The 18,074-nt window shown below is 43.2% G+C and overlaps 1 protein-coding gene across 5 annotated transcripts in view; it reads right to left on the bottom strand.

The window, feature by feature from the left end:
- Window positions 1-4,717: 4,717 nt before the first annotated feature.
- The window catches only part of C4H12orf75 (chromosome 4 C12orf75 homolog), a 75,484-nt gene continuing 62,127 nt past the window's right edge, over window positions 4,718-18,074 (bottom strand). For 4 of the 5 annotated variants that reach the window (XM_029601537.1, XM_029601535.1, XM_029601534.1 and 1 more), the window contains one exon: window positions 4,718-6,094. In XM_029601537.1, the coding sequence (XP_029457397.1) occupies window positions 5,949-6,094 (146 nt within the window). In that variant the 3' untranslated portion in view covers window positions 4,718-5,948. Of the gene's footprint in view, window positions 6,095-13,560; window positions 13,602-18,074 lie in introns of all 5 variants that reach the window. The other variant, XM_029601538.1, reaches the window with a different exon arrangement.

The following is an 18,074-nucleotide window of genomic DNA, read 5'->3' as shown; positions in this document are numbered from 1 at the left end:
TCTCAGTACTCACATATACACGTTTTTTCTCTCTCACTTATATAGGCTCTTAATTACACATTTACACACATGATGTCTATCTTTTCACGCTTACACACACACACAGGCTTTCAATCACATAAATACATGCTGTCTTTTTCTCTCACACACAGACTCTCATTCACATGCTTACAAACATGTCCTCTCTTTCTCTCATTTACACACTGGCTCTCAATCACATACTCACATGCTCCCTCACCTAAATCAGCTCTCAATCACACACAGACACACATGGTCTCTCTCTTACTTATACACACAGGCTCTTAATCATACATACACATGATTTCTCTCACACACAAAGGATCTCAATCATACACACATACTCTTTCACACAAACTTACACCTACAGGTTCTCAATCATACACTTACATTCATGCTCTCTCTCTCTCACAGGCAGGCTCTCAATCACAAACATACTCTCTTTCACATATACAGGCTCTCAATCATTCACATACATGTAATCTCTCACTCACACACACAGGATCTCAAACACACATGCTTGCTCGCTCATTCACTCTGTCTCCCCCCACCCCGGGAACTCGCAGCAGCAGCAACAGCCTCCTCCCAACGCTAACCTCCTTCATTTTCAGCCCTCGCGGAGGCGGAGTCCCATCGGCCGCGGTTGAAGCTCTTCATTTTCCTCCTAGCCGCGCTGCAGTCTTCTTTTCGTCGTGCACGCACCCGATGCTCTCCACTTCCTCTTCCGGGCCACGGGGGCGGGAAGAAGAGACCACACTAGCGTGGTCTCTGCTTCCCGCGCACGCACCCGATGCTCACCACTTCCTCTTCCGGGCCGCGGGGGGGGGGGGGGGGGGGGGCGGGAAGAAGAGAGCACGCCGGTGCCGCTGACTCCAGCTGTCTTGCCACATTCCGCCCGGGCTGACAGCATTTTAAGCCCAGGCGGAGGAGGACCGGGGAGCAGCTGGGTCAGCGGGGGACTGGAAAGTGTGGCGACACTTGTCTGCGAGCCAGATGCAGCCCTCAAAAGAGCCATATCTGGCTCGCGAGCCATGGGTTCCCGACCCCTGATTTACACCATTCTCTCTTTAAAGCAGATTCCATTTACAATTACACAATCTCCTGTCAGTCAAATAATATGCAATCCACTCCACCCCATTGGTGCCCACACCCAAACTTCTTTTATTCATAAGCCTGCTATGCGTGATTGTATCAAAAGCTTTGCTGAATTCCAAGCAAATCACAAGTGCTCTTCCTTAATACAATTCTTTAGTTACCAAATGAAAAAAAAAAAATCAGATTTGTATGATAGGACCTTTCCCTGGTGAATCTATACTGCCTCAGGTCCAGCAACCCACCAGATTGTAGATAGCTCACCATCCTTTCCTTCAGCAGTCTCCATTCAATTTTCCAAACACTTGAAATGAGGCTAATCAACCTATAGCTTCCAGCCTCCTCTCTGCTGCCACTCTTCTGATATGGGACCACCAACACTCTGGCGGCATCACTTCCATTTCTAGGGATCTATTGAAATAGGTCTTTGAACAGACCAGTCAATACATCTCTGACCTTCCTTAGTACCCTCACTTGTACCCTTATCCAGCCCCATGGCCTTGACAACTGTCAGTTTTCCCAGCTCTTCCCATACATTCTCTTCTGTAAACAGAATAGTGTCTACGCCTCTTCCATCCATGCTCTTGTTAACCAGCAATGGTCCTTCTCCAGGGTCTTCTTTAGGGAACACCAAATTGAAATAAGGTACTACAGATTTCCTTGTGAATATATTATACATAGCCCACACCTTCTATCTTTATGGAGCAATTTTCAAACTGCCTATGGACCTACAAACTAATTCTTAAAGACAAACTCCTTTGGAAAATATGGGTCAGTGGGGGAAGTGGGTATGTAGCACTGCTTCAAACCTTCAAAGCAGGTACAAAGTACTCATGTGAAAGTCTAAGTGAAGGATTTAAAAACTGAAATCCCCACATGTATGTTCCCTTCTTGGACCTAACCTCACCCATTTTTAACCACAATGGGGTAATGTTCAAATGTCTTTTTTACCTGTTTACCTGCATAAAAAAAGCTTTGAAAATGACAATTTTAATCTATAATATATATATATATATATATATATATATACATTTATAAATAAAAACAAATATACTTATCTTTGACCTTCTGGAAAATCATCAAGATCAACCTAAAATATGCAAAATGCTTTCAGTTGTGTTAAATATATTATAAACAGAAATAGCTGAAATTCTCTAGAGGCCCTATCCAGTGTCCTCCTCTCCAGTCTGACCCCAGTACTACCCTCCACCCTTCTCAACTCTGCCCCAACACTTACTTCCCTTCTCAGCCCATCCTGATCCCCTACCCTAGCCACCCCAACTCTCCCTTTCCCTCTCCCTTTCCCTCTCTCTACCCTAACTCCAGCACACTCTGATTCCACCCTCAAGCTGACCCCAACCCATTCCGATACTTCTCCATAACTATTTATTTATTTTATTTATTTAAAACTTTTCTATACCGTCGCTAAGTTATGTACCATCGCAACGGTTTACAAATAGACACAAAATAAGGTATATATATAGGTAGTTATCATACATTCTAACAATATCATTAATAAAATTAAATTTTGGGTAGTGATGGATTAATCCAGTAAAGTTATTGATATACTATGAGTTGGTCTACTTCTTAATCGCATTTATGTATTTATATTATTGTGATGTCATTTATTCTTAGCTGCGCTTTTCTGTATTATTTCTTTTTTTTTTTCATTCTCTCTCTCCCTTTCTACCCCACTATTTCTTTTGGAAAGGCTTGTTTGTAGAGCCATGTCTTTAAGGTTTTCTTAAATGATTTGATATCACTCTGTAATCTTAGTTCAGTGGGCATTATGTTCCATAGAAAGGGTCCAGCCAGTGATAAGGCCCTTTCTCTTACTTGGGTTAGTTTTGCTGATTTTACTGTAGAGATTGTTAGCAGTGCCTTGTTAGCTGAACGAAGGTTCCTTTGCGGGACATGGACTCTTAGAGCTGTATTTAGCCAGTCTGCTTCTTTATCATATATTAGTTTGTGTATTGTGCATAAGGCTTTGTACTTGATTCTGTATTCGATTGGTAGCCAATGTAATTCTGCTAAAGTTTCTGTTATATGGTCCCTTCTTTTTTTTCCGTTTTGTATTCTGGCTGCCGTATTTTGAAGTATTTGGAGTGGTCTGATTGATGAACTGGGGAGTCCTAGTAGGAGTGCATTGCAGTAATCTGTACTGGTGAAAACAAGCGTTTGTAGGATTGTTCTGAAGTGGGTAGGTGTAAGTAATGGTTTCAGTCTTTTAAGGATCATGAGTTTTGCGTAACCTTCCCTTACTTTTAAGGATATGTGTTTTAAATTGATTTCTGGATCCATTATTACTCCCAGATTTCTTACTTTTTCGGCCAGTTCAATTTTCTGGCTATTTCCTAGAGCTATTGGTGTTTTGACGATTTCAGTTTGTTTTCGTTCAAGGTGTAGGAACTCTGTTTTATCAATGTTAATAACCAGTTCCATTTGGGTTAGAAGTTGTTTTATGATGCCAAGGTACATGTTTGCTAACCCTAGTGTTTTATCAATGGAGTCTTCTATTGGTAGAATTAGTTGAATGTCGTCAGCGTAAATGTAATGAGTTATCCCCAGTCCTGCCAATAGGTGACAGAGGGGCAGCATATATATGTTGAAGAGTGTGGCAGATAGAGCTGAACCCTGAGGTACTCCGGTTTCGAGTTTAAGTTTTTTGAAAGAGTGTTTTTTATCATGACTTGGAAGAACCTATTGCTGAGGTAAGATTTGAACCAGTTAATCGTTTTGTCACATAATCCAATTTCTTCTAGTCTTTTAAGTAATGTTTGGTGGTTAACTGTATCAAAAGCTGCGGATAAGTCTAGCATTACAAGGATGTAGTGTTTACTGTTATCAAAACCTCTTAAGATGTTGTCAGTTAATGAGAGAAGTAATGTCTCAGTGCTGTAGTGTTTACGGAAGCCGTGTTGCGGCTTCCGTAAACACTACAGCACACTCCTGACCACCCCTAAAACCCAGTCCCAGCACAATCATAACTTTCCACTCCCCAGCCTAAAGCCAGTACTCTGACCCTGCACTCCCAATCCAAACCCAGTACAGAATGACCCCCTGCCCTAGCCCAATCCCAAAACTTCCTTCTCCCCTGCCCAGCCTAGCCCCCAACACAAAACTAATCCCCCTCCCTAACCCAATGTCGCATACCCTCTTACCCCTCCCCTCCCCACCTGGCCCCAGCACATTCCCAACAACCCCCTCCACACACTAACCATCCTGTGTTGCTCCTGCCCTGCTCCTCTGGTTTTGTAAAATGGCTACCAGTCAGCCCAAGACCAGTGCCATTACATTGCATGTGCACCCCACCAGTCCCCGACAGATACCTTCCAGTCTGCCTCCCTAAGCACATTATATTTAATACGTTTACAAATGGTGTTTTGCAAGAAACTTTCAGTGTCAATAAAAATTAAGGAATAGAGCATTTTCTCTTATAGTGCTGCTCCTATAGAAGTGCCAGTATTCACAAATTACTAACAGTGCAGAATGGAGTACTATTAGCTATTATACAAGAAAAGATCATTTTGTTTCAACATACCTAACAGTAGGTTACAGTATTTGCTGAAGCTTTGTCTAAAAAGAATCTAAAGTTGTTAACATGGTATATTAAAAATGTAGCTCTTTATTGCAGAATATTGCAATGAAATACAGTTTGGTCCTGTTTCAGGAAATTTCCTTGAAAAAAAAAAGTTACAATGCTTTTAAATAAGGTTCTCTGTCATACAGCGGTATATGACTGGATACAGATAAACACATTCATTCAGAGAATCAAATAGCTTCTGCCATCAGAGCTCATGCAGACTGTTTAGCTAGCAAACAAAAGTCATTAAAATTTGCAGTAAAAATACTAGGATGCAGGCACATTTGAATGCCTCCTCTGCTAAATTTTCTGATCCCCTTCAAACATTGCACCACTGCCCGCCACCAATCCTGCATATCAGACCTTTCTACAGTGTACTAACCCATCACACAGAGAGGCCAGAAACCCCTAAAGCAGGGAATATCTGCACGGAGACCCTTGATTAAAAAAAACCCCAAAAAGTCCAGGATCTAAGGATTTAGTCATCCTTAAGCTCCATTTCTCAATGATTCCTTCTTACCAACTTCTTTCCAGGAGCATCAGATTATAACTATTGACCACGAAGGCTGATCTTCCCCCTTCAAGTCTATGCCTCTATTAATCAGTCACCTCTAGCACCGAATGCATCAGCTTGGCAAAATTCAGAGTCCATGATGGACTGAAGCATGGGAGACAGATAGTGTTTTAGCTCTCAAACCTATTTCAGATGTGGACGCTCACAGCGCTAACCTCTATTTTGTTTATTTGCTTTTATTTTGGATTTTTTTTTTTTAGGCACATGCCTTATTGATAGTTTAAAGCGAGAGTTACATACAGGTACTGTAGTTATTTCCCTGTCCACAGAGGGCTCACAGTCTAAGGTGGTCATTTACTAAGCATTTTTGCCATAGACACAGAATGGGAGAAAACCTTTAGTAAATAGGCCCCTAAGTTTGTATCTGAGGAAACAGAGGGTGAAGGGACTTGACCAAGGTCCCCCGAGCACCTGGACTAGTCTCACACTATCGCTTTTAAGCAGACAAGTAATAAATTAGTGTACGGGATCAGACTACGGAATTATTTCACTACTAAGGAGCTGAGATCTCAAAGAGGACCCATCAAAATAAGGAAAAAAAAAAAAAAAATGATTCACAGCAAGTTCATTATTATCCAAAGCATAGCCATGGATGGCGATGTTGCAGGTCCTCAGATACTTTCATGTGGAACCGTCCATTACTGCCGTTCCATCAGCACTGTTGGCTCATAGTAGGGAACATCATAGCATAAACAGAGCAAGATCCAGTCCATAGCTGCACCGTATAACAAACAGTTTTCTAGTTCTTCTCTCCACTTCTAAACAGATCTTCAGTAGAACTATTGTACAGCTCTTCCTCACGTTCGGCAAGCAAACTGTGCCAAGCACTGGGGGGAGAGGGGGAGGGGAAAAAAAAAGGGTGACATTTAATACTGTCTAGAAACACAGCTTGTTCTGGGAGGAAGCGTTGGTTAAATGCACATCACAAAATCATTTTTATTGAGCAAAAAAAAAAAAAAAGAAAAATGGTTTACATAATGGAAAGAAGTAGGATTGTTTAAGATTCTCTCTTTTTCCCCAGAATGTTATACTAATTTTACAATACTGAAGTACTAATCTAGATACAATTAATCACAAAAAAATAAGTTAGAAATTCTTCTGCTAATTTTCATGACTGAATGAATGCAGTTATTCTGGCATATGTTTTTTTTATATTAGCAGTTAAAAGACAAGGTTAGCCCTGGCCTTCTCTGCATTCCCCCCCCCCCCCCCCCTCAGAACACAATTTAAAATAAACTGAATTTTACTCCACCTTTCCAAAAGGATTCTAAGGCAGTTTACAGCATTATTAATACAGTAAGGTACAATAAGTCCCTTTCCCAAAGAAGTTACAGTCCAAGAGGGTAAGTTTCAAACTCTGTGCAGCTGCATATACATGCAGAGATTTATGATAGTCACTTTCAATGCATATGCAATGATTATAAAATACTATTTCAATGTATTAAATGTGCAGACTTTTCCTACAGATTTTAAAAATATATGCATGTGTATTTACGTGCAAAAAAAAACACAACTTGCTTGTGTACAAGCCGATTTACGTGTGGAAGTTGGTGTATTTTAAAACATGCAAACAACTGAAATTATCAGTTTTCTCAATTCCTCCATCAGTAGGACCAATCCTTCTCCAGTTAGATACCCACCTTGGTTCTTCAGCCTGAACTCACCCTAGTTCACCCAAACTCCTCACCCAGTCAACAGTACACAATTACACAAGATAATTAGCAAGTGTAAAATTATGCAAGTTGCCAAATGAACGAACACCAAATAGCAACTTATATGCATAACTATTGGTCCTGCCCCCTTTCTTTCCTACATGTATGTGCATGCAAAGCCCAAAGTATGCATGTACTTCTGATGTGTATAGAAAGCAATTGTGCAAGTACAACTTACTTACATGCATATGTGCTCATTTTTCTGCACGGAGCTCTTTGAGAATTCACTCTAAGTGGGTACCTGAGGCAACAGGAATCCTGGTTTCTCTGGCTCTCAGATCATTGTTCTAACCATTACGCCTTTTCTCTAATGTACTGCTTTAAATGGTGACGTCAAATGGTCCCTAACTTTCTGTGAGGTAATTTCTGTGTAGAAAGCGGCTAATTTAAAATGTGCATGCTAGTCAAGTTTTGGCTTTAGAAGTACACATTTATAATAGATTCTCACCCTTCCTACCTCACACCTATCAATCCCATTTACTGCTTTTTTTAAAAGAGATGTCAGGCAAGTGGCGATCTGATTTCTTGCAGCTTCTCTCAATTACATAAAATGTAGATTACATTGCATCGATGGGGCACACTTGAGGGGCTGCTTTTGGACCTTAAGCTCCTGTTCTCTTGCATCCTTGCCTTACTGATTTTAATCCAAATATTCTCTGTCTGTCTTGACTAGATTTTATAAATGTAATATTTATTCAGTTTTAATCAGTATCACATGACATAAAAAAAAGTAAATCTTCAATAATACAGGGGGAAAAAAGTATAATATATAATTCAACTTCATAAACGTCCACATAAAAGGAACAGCAGCAAACTTTCCTGGTACTGTCAAAGTATCAAAGTTCAAGAATTTTTATCAGAAACAAAAGTTTCTAAATGAACAGGTTTCAAAAATATATACTTATTCCCCTTGAAATTCTATGAAAAAAGTTGAGCGTAGAGCTAAGACTCTGGGTTTCAAGCTCAAAAACAGCTTTCTTTTAGCTTGTCTCCCCCTAGAGACATCAGGGAAAACTTGAACGGTGTGACCAACCATAAAAAGATGAGCCTTTATATTTAAAATGTTGTTGAAGAAATAAATCCTTATCACTAGCTGACACAAAGGATACAACGAAAGTAGACCTTGTTGCTATATCATTATTAAAGGGCTGCAAAAACAAAGATATATCAGAACTATTTATAGAAACCAGAACCATCCATGGCTCCATCCTCCGTTCGCACCTCTTTTCTTATCAGGCACGTAATAAGAATTTGATAGAGGGAAAAGATTTATCAGAAGAAAACTAAGATCTCAACAGCATATTATTTAAATAATTCAATCCCAGATAGTAAATGCATTTTTGGAAAATAAATGTAAACGTAAATTCTTCAGTCTCAATCTATTTTCTAGTCATTCACACTTATAATGCAAACCCAGATTATCTTTAATTCCTGAAGCTAATAAAGATTGTACATTAGACGTAGCTCCAGGCTGAGCACCTAGATTAGCTTCTATTAATCCTAATTGTTTATCTTCCTCGATTAAATTTTGTAGAAACAGCTGAAGAGTATTGACAAAGCTGTACAACAGAGTTTGAAATAGAAGTCTCAATTCGTGTAACAACTTTCCAAATGTCTTTTAATGAGATCTCAGCTGGTTCATTCATTCATAACAAACCAGCCAATGTAGCCACTTCATAGACTTTTGGAGACTGAACAGGCTTTGGAATACCACATAAAAAGGTACAGCTTCCCCTGTTATTCCTGAAAAGTCCAAACCAGAAATATTCTCAGAGTCCCACTGACGGGGCAACTTCCCCTCATTTCCTGAAGGAATCAAATTTCTAGGAGAAATCTCACCAGACAGCATGCCCAAGGGAGCTAAAGTAGAGGAGATCTTACCTCCGGGCTTAAAGAAGCAATGTGCAACTCTGTACTCAGGGAATCCTGCAGTGTGGAGTTGAGCTTTATAATATGCTGGTCCATCAGGCCCTTCGTAGGAGTAAAACTTGGACTAACTGGCACTTCTCTTCTTTTTCTTCCCCATTCTAACGTGGGAAAAAACAGGCATAGGGTCCTGCCCCTTTGGCGCACCAGTGGTTGCGTGCCACTGCACACCGCACTTTAAAGGCCACTGGCAGTCCAAATTGCAAGGACCCCCAGGTGACCATAACGTTGCCTGCAGTATTTCTCCCAGGATGAGGATCAGGTAAACTAGCTGCTTCCTGTCACAACTAGATTTTAAGCTCCACAAAGCAGCGACTGTCTCTTATGTGTCTATACAGCTCTGCATACATCTTGCAGGGCAAAAACACTGTAATGTTTAACAGTATTGAGGCATATAAATATAGATAAGAAATGTAAAAAAAAAAAAAAAGTAAACAGAGGGAACATGTCCACACGAATGCAAGAAAAGAAATTCCACAAAGTAAGGATTCACTTTGTCGTCTCTAGAGCCTCTTTTACCCCTCATAAGTGAGGAGATCATGCTATGGGATTAAGTCACAGGAAAATCTAAGAGCATCATAATTGATATTCAAAGGCTTCATAATGAAGTGCTGTTGAGCATTTAATGGAGCAAGACATACTGCAGTAGGAGCTCCTCTGCCTCCCCTCACCAGAAAACAATCTGCAAATACCCTCACCCCCAAAAAGTGGGATATGGAATATGGAGAGGCCAGGAGCAAGCTAGAGAAACTAACCAAACCCGATGGAGAAGATCTGAATGGAGAAATATACAACCTCAGCAAGTGTCTCTAGACCCAATGATCACAAAAGCACCTAAAGACAACAATGCAAGAACAGCTAAAAACCAAAAGAAATACCTTGTCCGCAGCTGCAAGAGACACATACTATGGGCAAGGGCCTATGAGCACCCCCCCCACCCCCACCCTTTTACAGCCAAGAGTGAAGTCATGAAAAGAGGTGTGTCCTCTAGCCCCAGCTGCCGAGGGAATGGGAAATGCCAAGTGTAATGGACTGGTCTAGCAGGAGAAAAAGAAATACTAGGATACGCCCACACATGCAGTAACACAAACAGCTTTGAACGTTATCCTTTAAAAGGTGAATTCTGAAAGCCCGCCACGGACATCAATTAGGCTATGTGTGAAGAAGTCGGGCTCACGCTCACTGAGCGTATATTAAAAAAGCGCCCAGATATGCGTATATATCTGAAAAGTTTCCAAAAAGGGGCGAGGGATGAACAAGCGATGAGTGGCCCCCTGCCGAGTAACTTTACTTCTGCTATGGAGGCCGTAAGTTATAAAATAAAAAGGATCGAGTCATTTCTGAGGAGATTAAAGACTCTGGGATAACGGGGGGAGCGTAGGCTATCAAACCATGGGGGGGATTGAAGGACCTAGCTGTTAACCGGGTGAACTGGTAAACTGGCAATGGTATGGGTGCACACCACTTTTAAAATCCCCCGATTTACACGGCAGAATTGGGATTTGCGTCCCCCTTGTGCGCACCCATCTAAAATTTGGCGCACGTGTGTGCATGCAGCCAGGCTATTTTATAACATGCATGCATATATGTGCGCAAGTTATAAAATGACCACCTCCCCTGAGAACGTGCCAACGCACACAGACACACCAATGTGCGCCTGCGTGCCGGTTTGAAAGTTTCCATCTCAGTGTGTAAACTTCCTCAGAATTACGGGACTGTCCTTATGTATAAACCTGAAATCTGTAAACCAAGAAGTCATTGTTATGTTGCCATGCCAAATAAAGTCAGGCCTGAACGCTACAAACGTGTGGCACTGGCTTGTTTTTATAAAAACTCAAAAGCTGACATTCTCAAAGGCTTAGAATAATTCAGGACTAAAAAAAAAAAAAAAAATCAAAAGCCCTCCGTGGTAGAAGGTTTAGACTGAAAGATGAAAAGGGCTCCAGAGATAAGGAACTAAATTCCAAAATTTGAGTCTTGGAGGATACACCACCATCCAACACAGGATGGTGAAACATTTCCAGAAAGAAACTGAAATTCCCCATGAAAAAGCAGACAGGACAGAAGATCTAAACTGCACATCTTCAACATTTAGAAATGCAAATATACTGGATACAATCAAACTCAAGATGAGATCCGCTAACCAAATGCTTCCTAAAACATGGAAACCCCAACATATGAAATAGGAGGTCATGGAGAAAAATCAGAGCCAAATCACGGACCGAGGACTGCCCTAAGAGCACAGATTATGAAACTCGTACGATACCAGGACAGAGAGTTTGTGGTACAGCAAAGGCTTGATAATGGGAGATGAAGCATACTAGGAAATCGTTTTTGGCATGGGCAGGTCTCACTGTGGGGATAAGTCACAGAAGTGCCAAATGGCATACGAGAGGCTAGGAATCCTATTCTGAACTCCCTTCTCAAACCACCACGCCACATGCAGCAAAATTAATCCTCATGTAGGTGCCTCTCTAATTGCTATAATCCTCCCAATATTATCCTTTTTAACAATTATGTTTCTGAATTTCCTTTTTTGTGGATGAATGATTATCTAGGGCCTATTTTATTTTCAAAGCAAGAACAAAACAAAAGGGACCTTTCATTGGCAGAGAGATCTGTTTCTTTGATGGATTTTTGTTCATTGAGTATCAGACTGCCAATTTAAATTAAAAAAAAAAAACCCCAAAAAAATAAAGTAGATTTGAACCTTTGCTTATTTCAGTCAGTGGTCCTATCATTTCAAATATCCACATTTTTTGCTGCAGTGTTTGGCAAAATTGTGATTTTTTTTTTTTTAAATATGATAGTGTGAGATTAACAGGTTTTGGGGTTTTTTTTTTTAATATTTTTCTAATATTAATATTAACTATTTTCTCATACTTCACTTTAAACTATTCTACAATCAAAATCGCTAAGTTAAAATTTCCCAAAGCTTATGAAGAAGTGTGGTTACAGAGGCCACTTCCTATGACGAGGTCAGTGACATGTCAGCCCAGCCTCCTAGCTTTTATAGAATTAAGATACTGGATTAGTAAAATAAAAAAGAAGCGCCCTATTGCAGTCTGTTATCCTTATACAATACAGATTAGTTATCTATCTCAACAAATTCACATTTGAAAGAGTCAAGAAAAAATGCGTGGTTCTAGTTGCCATATTAGTCCCAGAGAAAACTGGAGTCTTTTCAAGTTCTGATACTTTACTGGACCACCATGAAAATTATGTAAAAATGTTGCTGTGTATGAGTTCACGAGGCCATCGGGATCCCTTCTTCAGAGGTCCAAAGAAAAAAAGGCACGTAAGTCAACCCCTCTGAATAGCTTTTCATGCTCATCCACTAACCGGTATCACAACCTGCAAAGACTCTCCTGTCTGCAAGAGAAGAAGAAACGAGAAGTGATGGCAAGAGTGCCATTGGGAAGGACCGCAGAAAATTCCCAAAAGGAACCGGGGGTGGGTGGAGGGAGGGCAGTCGAGCTTTTGCTGCAGAGAGGTGGGGGTAACTAAGTTCCACCAAGCAAACCAATTGTATGCCAGAAAGAAAAAAAAAAAAGTCAGCCTAGATGGCTCGACTAAGCCTAGCCCTTCTTTTTGGCTTGTATCAATCCTCACAGGGGCAAAGGTTTGAAAATTACCCCCTTTAATTGTCCGATTTAAAACAGCCTGTCTCAGAAAGAAGTCAGCAAAAATATGCACAACTTGCACCAAATTTTCGATGCGGACTTGCACACACAAACCTGCTTTGAAAATTATCCCAGCAAATCCGCTTGCACAAGTCACACCCGCTAAAATATATGCACAAATTTCCCATGAAAACTTATGTGCAGACTTTTAAAATGCAAAAAGTATGTACACAAGTCCAAACTCTTCTGCCAGAACACTCCTGCACAAACATGACACACACATGTAAGTTACATATCAGAAGACAAATTTTCTGAATGGCGTCTCTGCATGTAACACACCACTTCACATACAGCAATCCCTTTGACAATTACCCTCAGGGACAGTAACTTTCAAACTGGCGCATGGATGCATTTGGACTTGTGTGCGTCGGCACGCACCCAGGGAGGCAGTGATTTTAAAACTTGCGTGCATGTTCTAAAATACACTGGGCACGCGCTCCTAGTTTTAAATAGGTGCATGCCTAGACATGTAAATCCCGATTCTACTACGCAAGTCAGGCAACTTAAAAGGGCATTTGCCAGTTTATCCACCAGTTCACCCAGTTAATAGCTAGGTCCTCCAAAATCCACCAGTTTGACAGCCGGTATTCCCCCCAGACCCTTTAAACCTAAGAGAAATGGTTCTCTTTATTTTTATTTATTTATTTTGACTTATACCTCCCTCCATAGCAGAAGTCAAGTTATGTGGCAGGGGATCTGGGCGTGTGTCCAGGCGCAGACGTATCTGTGCGCACATCTCTTGGCCCCGCACAGACCACCCTCACCCCACCCCTTTTTGAAAACTTTTGAGATGTGCGTGCATCTGGGTGGCTTTTAAAATTTGGTGGGCGAGCCTGACTTGTGCGCCTATCGCCCAATTTTGGCACGTACCGGGCTTTTAAAATGTACCTTAAAAGTGTATTAACTGCTATATTTTTAATCTGCAAATTTATTACACCCATAATTAGTTTGAAAATAGTAACCATGCAGTACCTGTTGCCTATGGAATCCAGATGTAGCTACTCCATATTAATCTTGCAAGATAAAAAGTAAATGAACATATAGCTATATATTAACAAATAAATTAAGGCAGCAGAAACCAACATGAATCTGAATATTGTACAGATTAAATATATCCCTGCATACCAGGTACAGAACAGCAAGTCTGCCAGACTAATGCATTGCCTTTTGGCTGTGTTCCAGCTAACAAGATAACTATTTTCTCATACTTCACTTTAATATGCAGTATTTTTTATCGTCACGACTCTGTCCTCCACATCATTCTGTAATCTCATTATTTTGTACTTTTGTAGGGCATGGCAATTTCAAAAAACAAACAATTAACTAGGCGCTAATTTAACAATGGCACAGAGCACCCATAGCCAGTTAAGGGGGTCATTCTTTAAAATGTGACGTGGCCTTATTGCGTGTGATAACGCCCTAACGCACGCGATAGCAACCGCATCGCAACGTTAATATTTAAATGAGGAAAAGGGAAGGGGTTAGGAAAATGTTTTTCTGGTACCGCTGTGGACGATAATGTTTTAGACTTTATTGCTGGCAGCAGCACTGGAAATACCACCACCTCTTATGGTGGCATCATGGGGATAAAAAAGCACTGTCACGATGCAGCTGGGTGCACACTTTCACCCCCTCGCTCCTTTTTAATTCGCAGCTCATCATTCCACTATATTTATAGCGGAAAGCAAAGTTGCTTACCTGTAAACAGGTGTTTTCCTATGACAACAGGATGTTCGTCCTCACAAGTGGGTGACATCAGATGGAGCCCAGCACATGAAACTTTGACTAGCACACTGAGCATGCCCAGCCTGCCACTATCCATGTGGGATCTCTCTTCAGTCTCGTAAGTAGATTACGAAAAAATAAAAGAACCACCACCCAACTCTGTGGGGTGGCAGGCAGGTTTCCTGAGGACTAACATCCTACTGTCCTAGGAGAACACCTGTTACAGGTAAGCAACTTCACTTTCTCCTAGAACAAGCAGGATGGTAGTCCTCACAAGTGGGTGAATCCCTAGCTACAGACTGGACTCGAAAAAAACATGGGACCAACGGGCACAACAATAGAGGTGCTACTGGTAACAGCAGGGAGTGTCTGAACTTAAACCAGGGGCCTCAGACAGGAAGAGTTGAGTTCACAGCTGAAAGATGTTTGAGGACATACTGGCCAAATCTGCTATCACAACGGCTGGCCCTGTCCAGACAGACCATGAGCTGCGACGGTGTGGAGAGACATCCATAATTGAAGTCTTGCAGATCTCCCCCACTGGAACTGCATGCAGGTGGGCCACAGAAGTCGCCGTGGCTCTAACAGAATGAGCCATGACGTGGCCCCCCAGTTGCAGTCCCGACTGGTCATAGGAGATGCAGTCCGCTAGCCAGATGGAAATAGTCTGCGTAGCAACAGCCAGCCCCAGCCTGTTAGTCAAAAGAGACAAATAGTCATCCAGTCCAAGTAGAAGGCTAAGGTCCTTTTACAATAGAGTGTATGCAGCGCCCTTTCCCCTTGGTTGGAATGATGCCTAGGGAAGAAAGTGGGCAGGACGATGGATTGGTTAAGATGGAAATCTGTTACCACATTCGGCAGGAACTTGAGATAAGTGCACAGAACCACCCTGTCATGGAAAAACCTTCTGTAGGGCGGATAAGTCCCCAAGGTGTGCAGCTCACTACCCTGTGTGCAAACGTGACTGCTACCAAGAATATGACCTACCAGGTCAAATACTTGAGAGTAGAGGAGCACAGCAGTTCAAATGGTGGTTTTATCAGCTGAGCCAATACCACGTTAAGGTCCCAGGACACTGCTGGGGCCCATAGGGGAGGCCTCAGCTGAATCAACCCACATATGAACTGCCCTACTATCAGCTGCACAGAGATGGGCGAACCATCCACCTCCTGGGAGCGCCTATGGCACTCAGATGCACCCAAACTGAGTTTGTTTTAAGGCCAGCTTCCGAGAGTTGCAGCAGATAAGCCAGGAGGTCTCAGGTTGGGCAGGAGAAGAGGTTGAGGCCCTTCTGCTCACACCAGACCAGAAACCTCCTCCATTTCAATACACAAGATTTCCTTGTTGAAGGCTTTCTTGAATCCCCGAGGACCAGAGACATCTCCTCAGAGGTCAAGAGGCTGCAGGATCAACTTTTCAACATCCAGGCCGTGAGGGACAGGGCCTGAAGGTTGGGGTGGCACAACCTGCCCTGATCCTGTGCGAGGTGGTCTGGGGCAGTCCCAAGACGGATTGGGTCCAGACAGGAAAGATCCCGCAGGAGCAGGAACCAATCCTGTATTGGCCGATGGGGGGCTACGAGGATAATAGTCCCCCTATCTTGGCAAAGCTTCAAGAGAGTCTTCAATACCAACAGAAGTGGAGGATAATCGTATAGGAAGCTTGTTCCCCAGTGAAGGGCAAAGGTGTCCATGGCTGGCTTGCCGTCCGACCAGGACAGGGAACAGTACTGAGGGAACTTCCTGTTGTAGGGGAGACAAACAGATCCATGTCTGGGGTTCCCCAGAGAAGGAAGATCCAATCTGCCACCTCCTGCTTCAGGGACTACTCGTGGGGCCTGAAGGTGCGACTCAGCTTGTCTGCCAGGGTGTTCTCCGCACCGGCTAAGTACAAGATCTGGAGCAACATTCCCTGAGACAGTGCCCAGATCCAGATCTGCACCGCCTCCTGATAAAGGAGGAAGGACCTGGTGTCCCCCTGCTTGTTGATATATACATGGCTACCTGGTTGCCTGTCTGAATGAGGGCCACTTTATTGGATAGCAGGTCCTGGAAGGTCCACAGTGTGTACCGGATTGCCTACAGTTCCAAGAACTTATCTGACATAGAGCTTCTTGGGAGGTCCAGTGACCCTGGGAGGAGAGGCCTTCTACGTTGGCTCCCCACCCCAGGTTGAACACATTTGTAGTAAGTACAATTTGGGTTGGGGGAGCCTGAAATGGCACAACCCACTCCAGATTAGATGGTGATCTCCTCCAAGACAGGGAAGACCTGAGAGAGGGGGAAACCTGGACGTGGACCTGAAGATCTTGGATGGCCTGCCACCCTTGGGAGCACAGGGACCACTGGGCTCGGCGCATATGCAGAGAGGTGAAAAGGATGACATGGATGGTCGTGGCTATAGCCCCAGAAGCTGCAGCATACGCCATGCAGACCCCAGCCGGCATTGCTGGACCTCGTCCAGAGGAACAGCAATGCACACACCCTGTCGCACAGCAAGAAGGCCTTCGCCTTCATCACATCCAACATGGTTCCTATGAAATCTAGCCTTGGCGATAGATGGAGAAGGGACTTAGAGTAATTGATTAAAACACCAGGTATTCCAATACCCGAATGGTTCAGCATAGCTACCGCAATGCTCCTTCCCGAGTGCCACTCTTGACCAGCCAGTCGTCCAGGTATGGAAAGACCTGGATCCCCAGCTGGCATAGATAGGCACCCACCACAGCCGATACTTTGTGAAGACCCTTTGCGCGGAGGCCACGCCAAAACAGGAGGAGTATGCGGTACTGAAAATGCTAGTGGTCCACTACAAAGTGGATACATCTCCTGTGACTTAGGAAGATCTCGATGTGGGTGTAAGCATTTTTCAGGTTGAGGGAGCAAAGCCAGTCTCCTCTTTGCAAGAGGAGAATCAGGATGCCCAAGGATACCATCTTGAACTTTTCTCTTTTGAGAAACTTGTTCAAGGCTTGCAGATCAAGAATGGGATGAGGCCTCCTGTTTTCTTTGGAATAAAAAAACAGGAGTAATGCCCCCGTTCCCACTGCTTTCAAGGAACGAGCTCCACTTCCCTGGCCATTAGAAGGGCAGAGAGCTCCGCTACGAGCAATTCTGGATGTGAGATGGCACCCCAAAGTGGGCACAGGGGAGAATCCAGTGAAACAGCTACAAGATTCAGCCTGTAGCCATGCCGGATGGACAGGACCCACTGATCCGAAGTCTTGGACAGCCACCAGTCCGCAAAGAAACGTAGCCGGGGTGGGTCCTTCAGCACTAGCAGAAACCACTGGCTTATGCTCCCTGTAGCCAATCAAAACCCCATAGCAGGGCTAGCCTGGGGCACCGGCTGAGACCTGGGGCCCTGCCCCAAACGCTTGCCTGCTGTGGTTGGGAGAGAGGGGCAGGAGAGTAGTACTTCCTTTGCCTATAGAAGGGCCTCCTTGGCCCAGGCCGGGAAGACCTCTTAGAAGTTGACTGAGAGGCCAAGACTCTGGCCGATAAATGCTGGAGGGTCTCATGGTAATCCATCAGCTCGTCACTGTAAAGGTTATCCCCAGTGCAAGGTAAATCAGCCAGCCGGTCCTGAACCTCAGTGCAAAGGTCTGAAGCATTAGCTAAGTGAGATGCCTTGCAGAGATGCCAGCTGCAGCCACCCGGTCCACCATCTTGAAGACATCATAGGCAGCATGCACTTCATGTTTCCCACATTCAAGGCCCTGTTGGACAATAGCCGTAAGGACTTCCTGTGGCTGCAGGGCA

The sequence above is a fragment of the Rhinatrema bivittatum genome, chromosome 4 (assembly GCF_901001135.1).
Source record: "Rhinatrema bivittatum chromosome 4, aRhiBiv1.1, whole genome shotgun sequence".
Classification (NCBI taxonomy): Eukaryota; Metazoa; Chordata; class Amphibia; order Gymnophiona; family Rhinatrematidae; genus Rhinatrema; species Rhinatrema bivittatum.
Note: the sequence above shows the minus strand (reverse complement) of the source record. Positions and strands in the feature narration are given on the sequence as shown.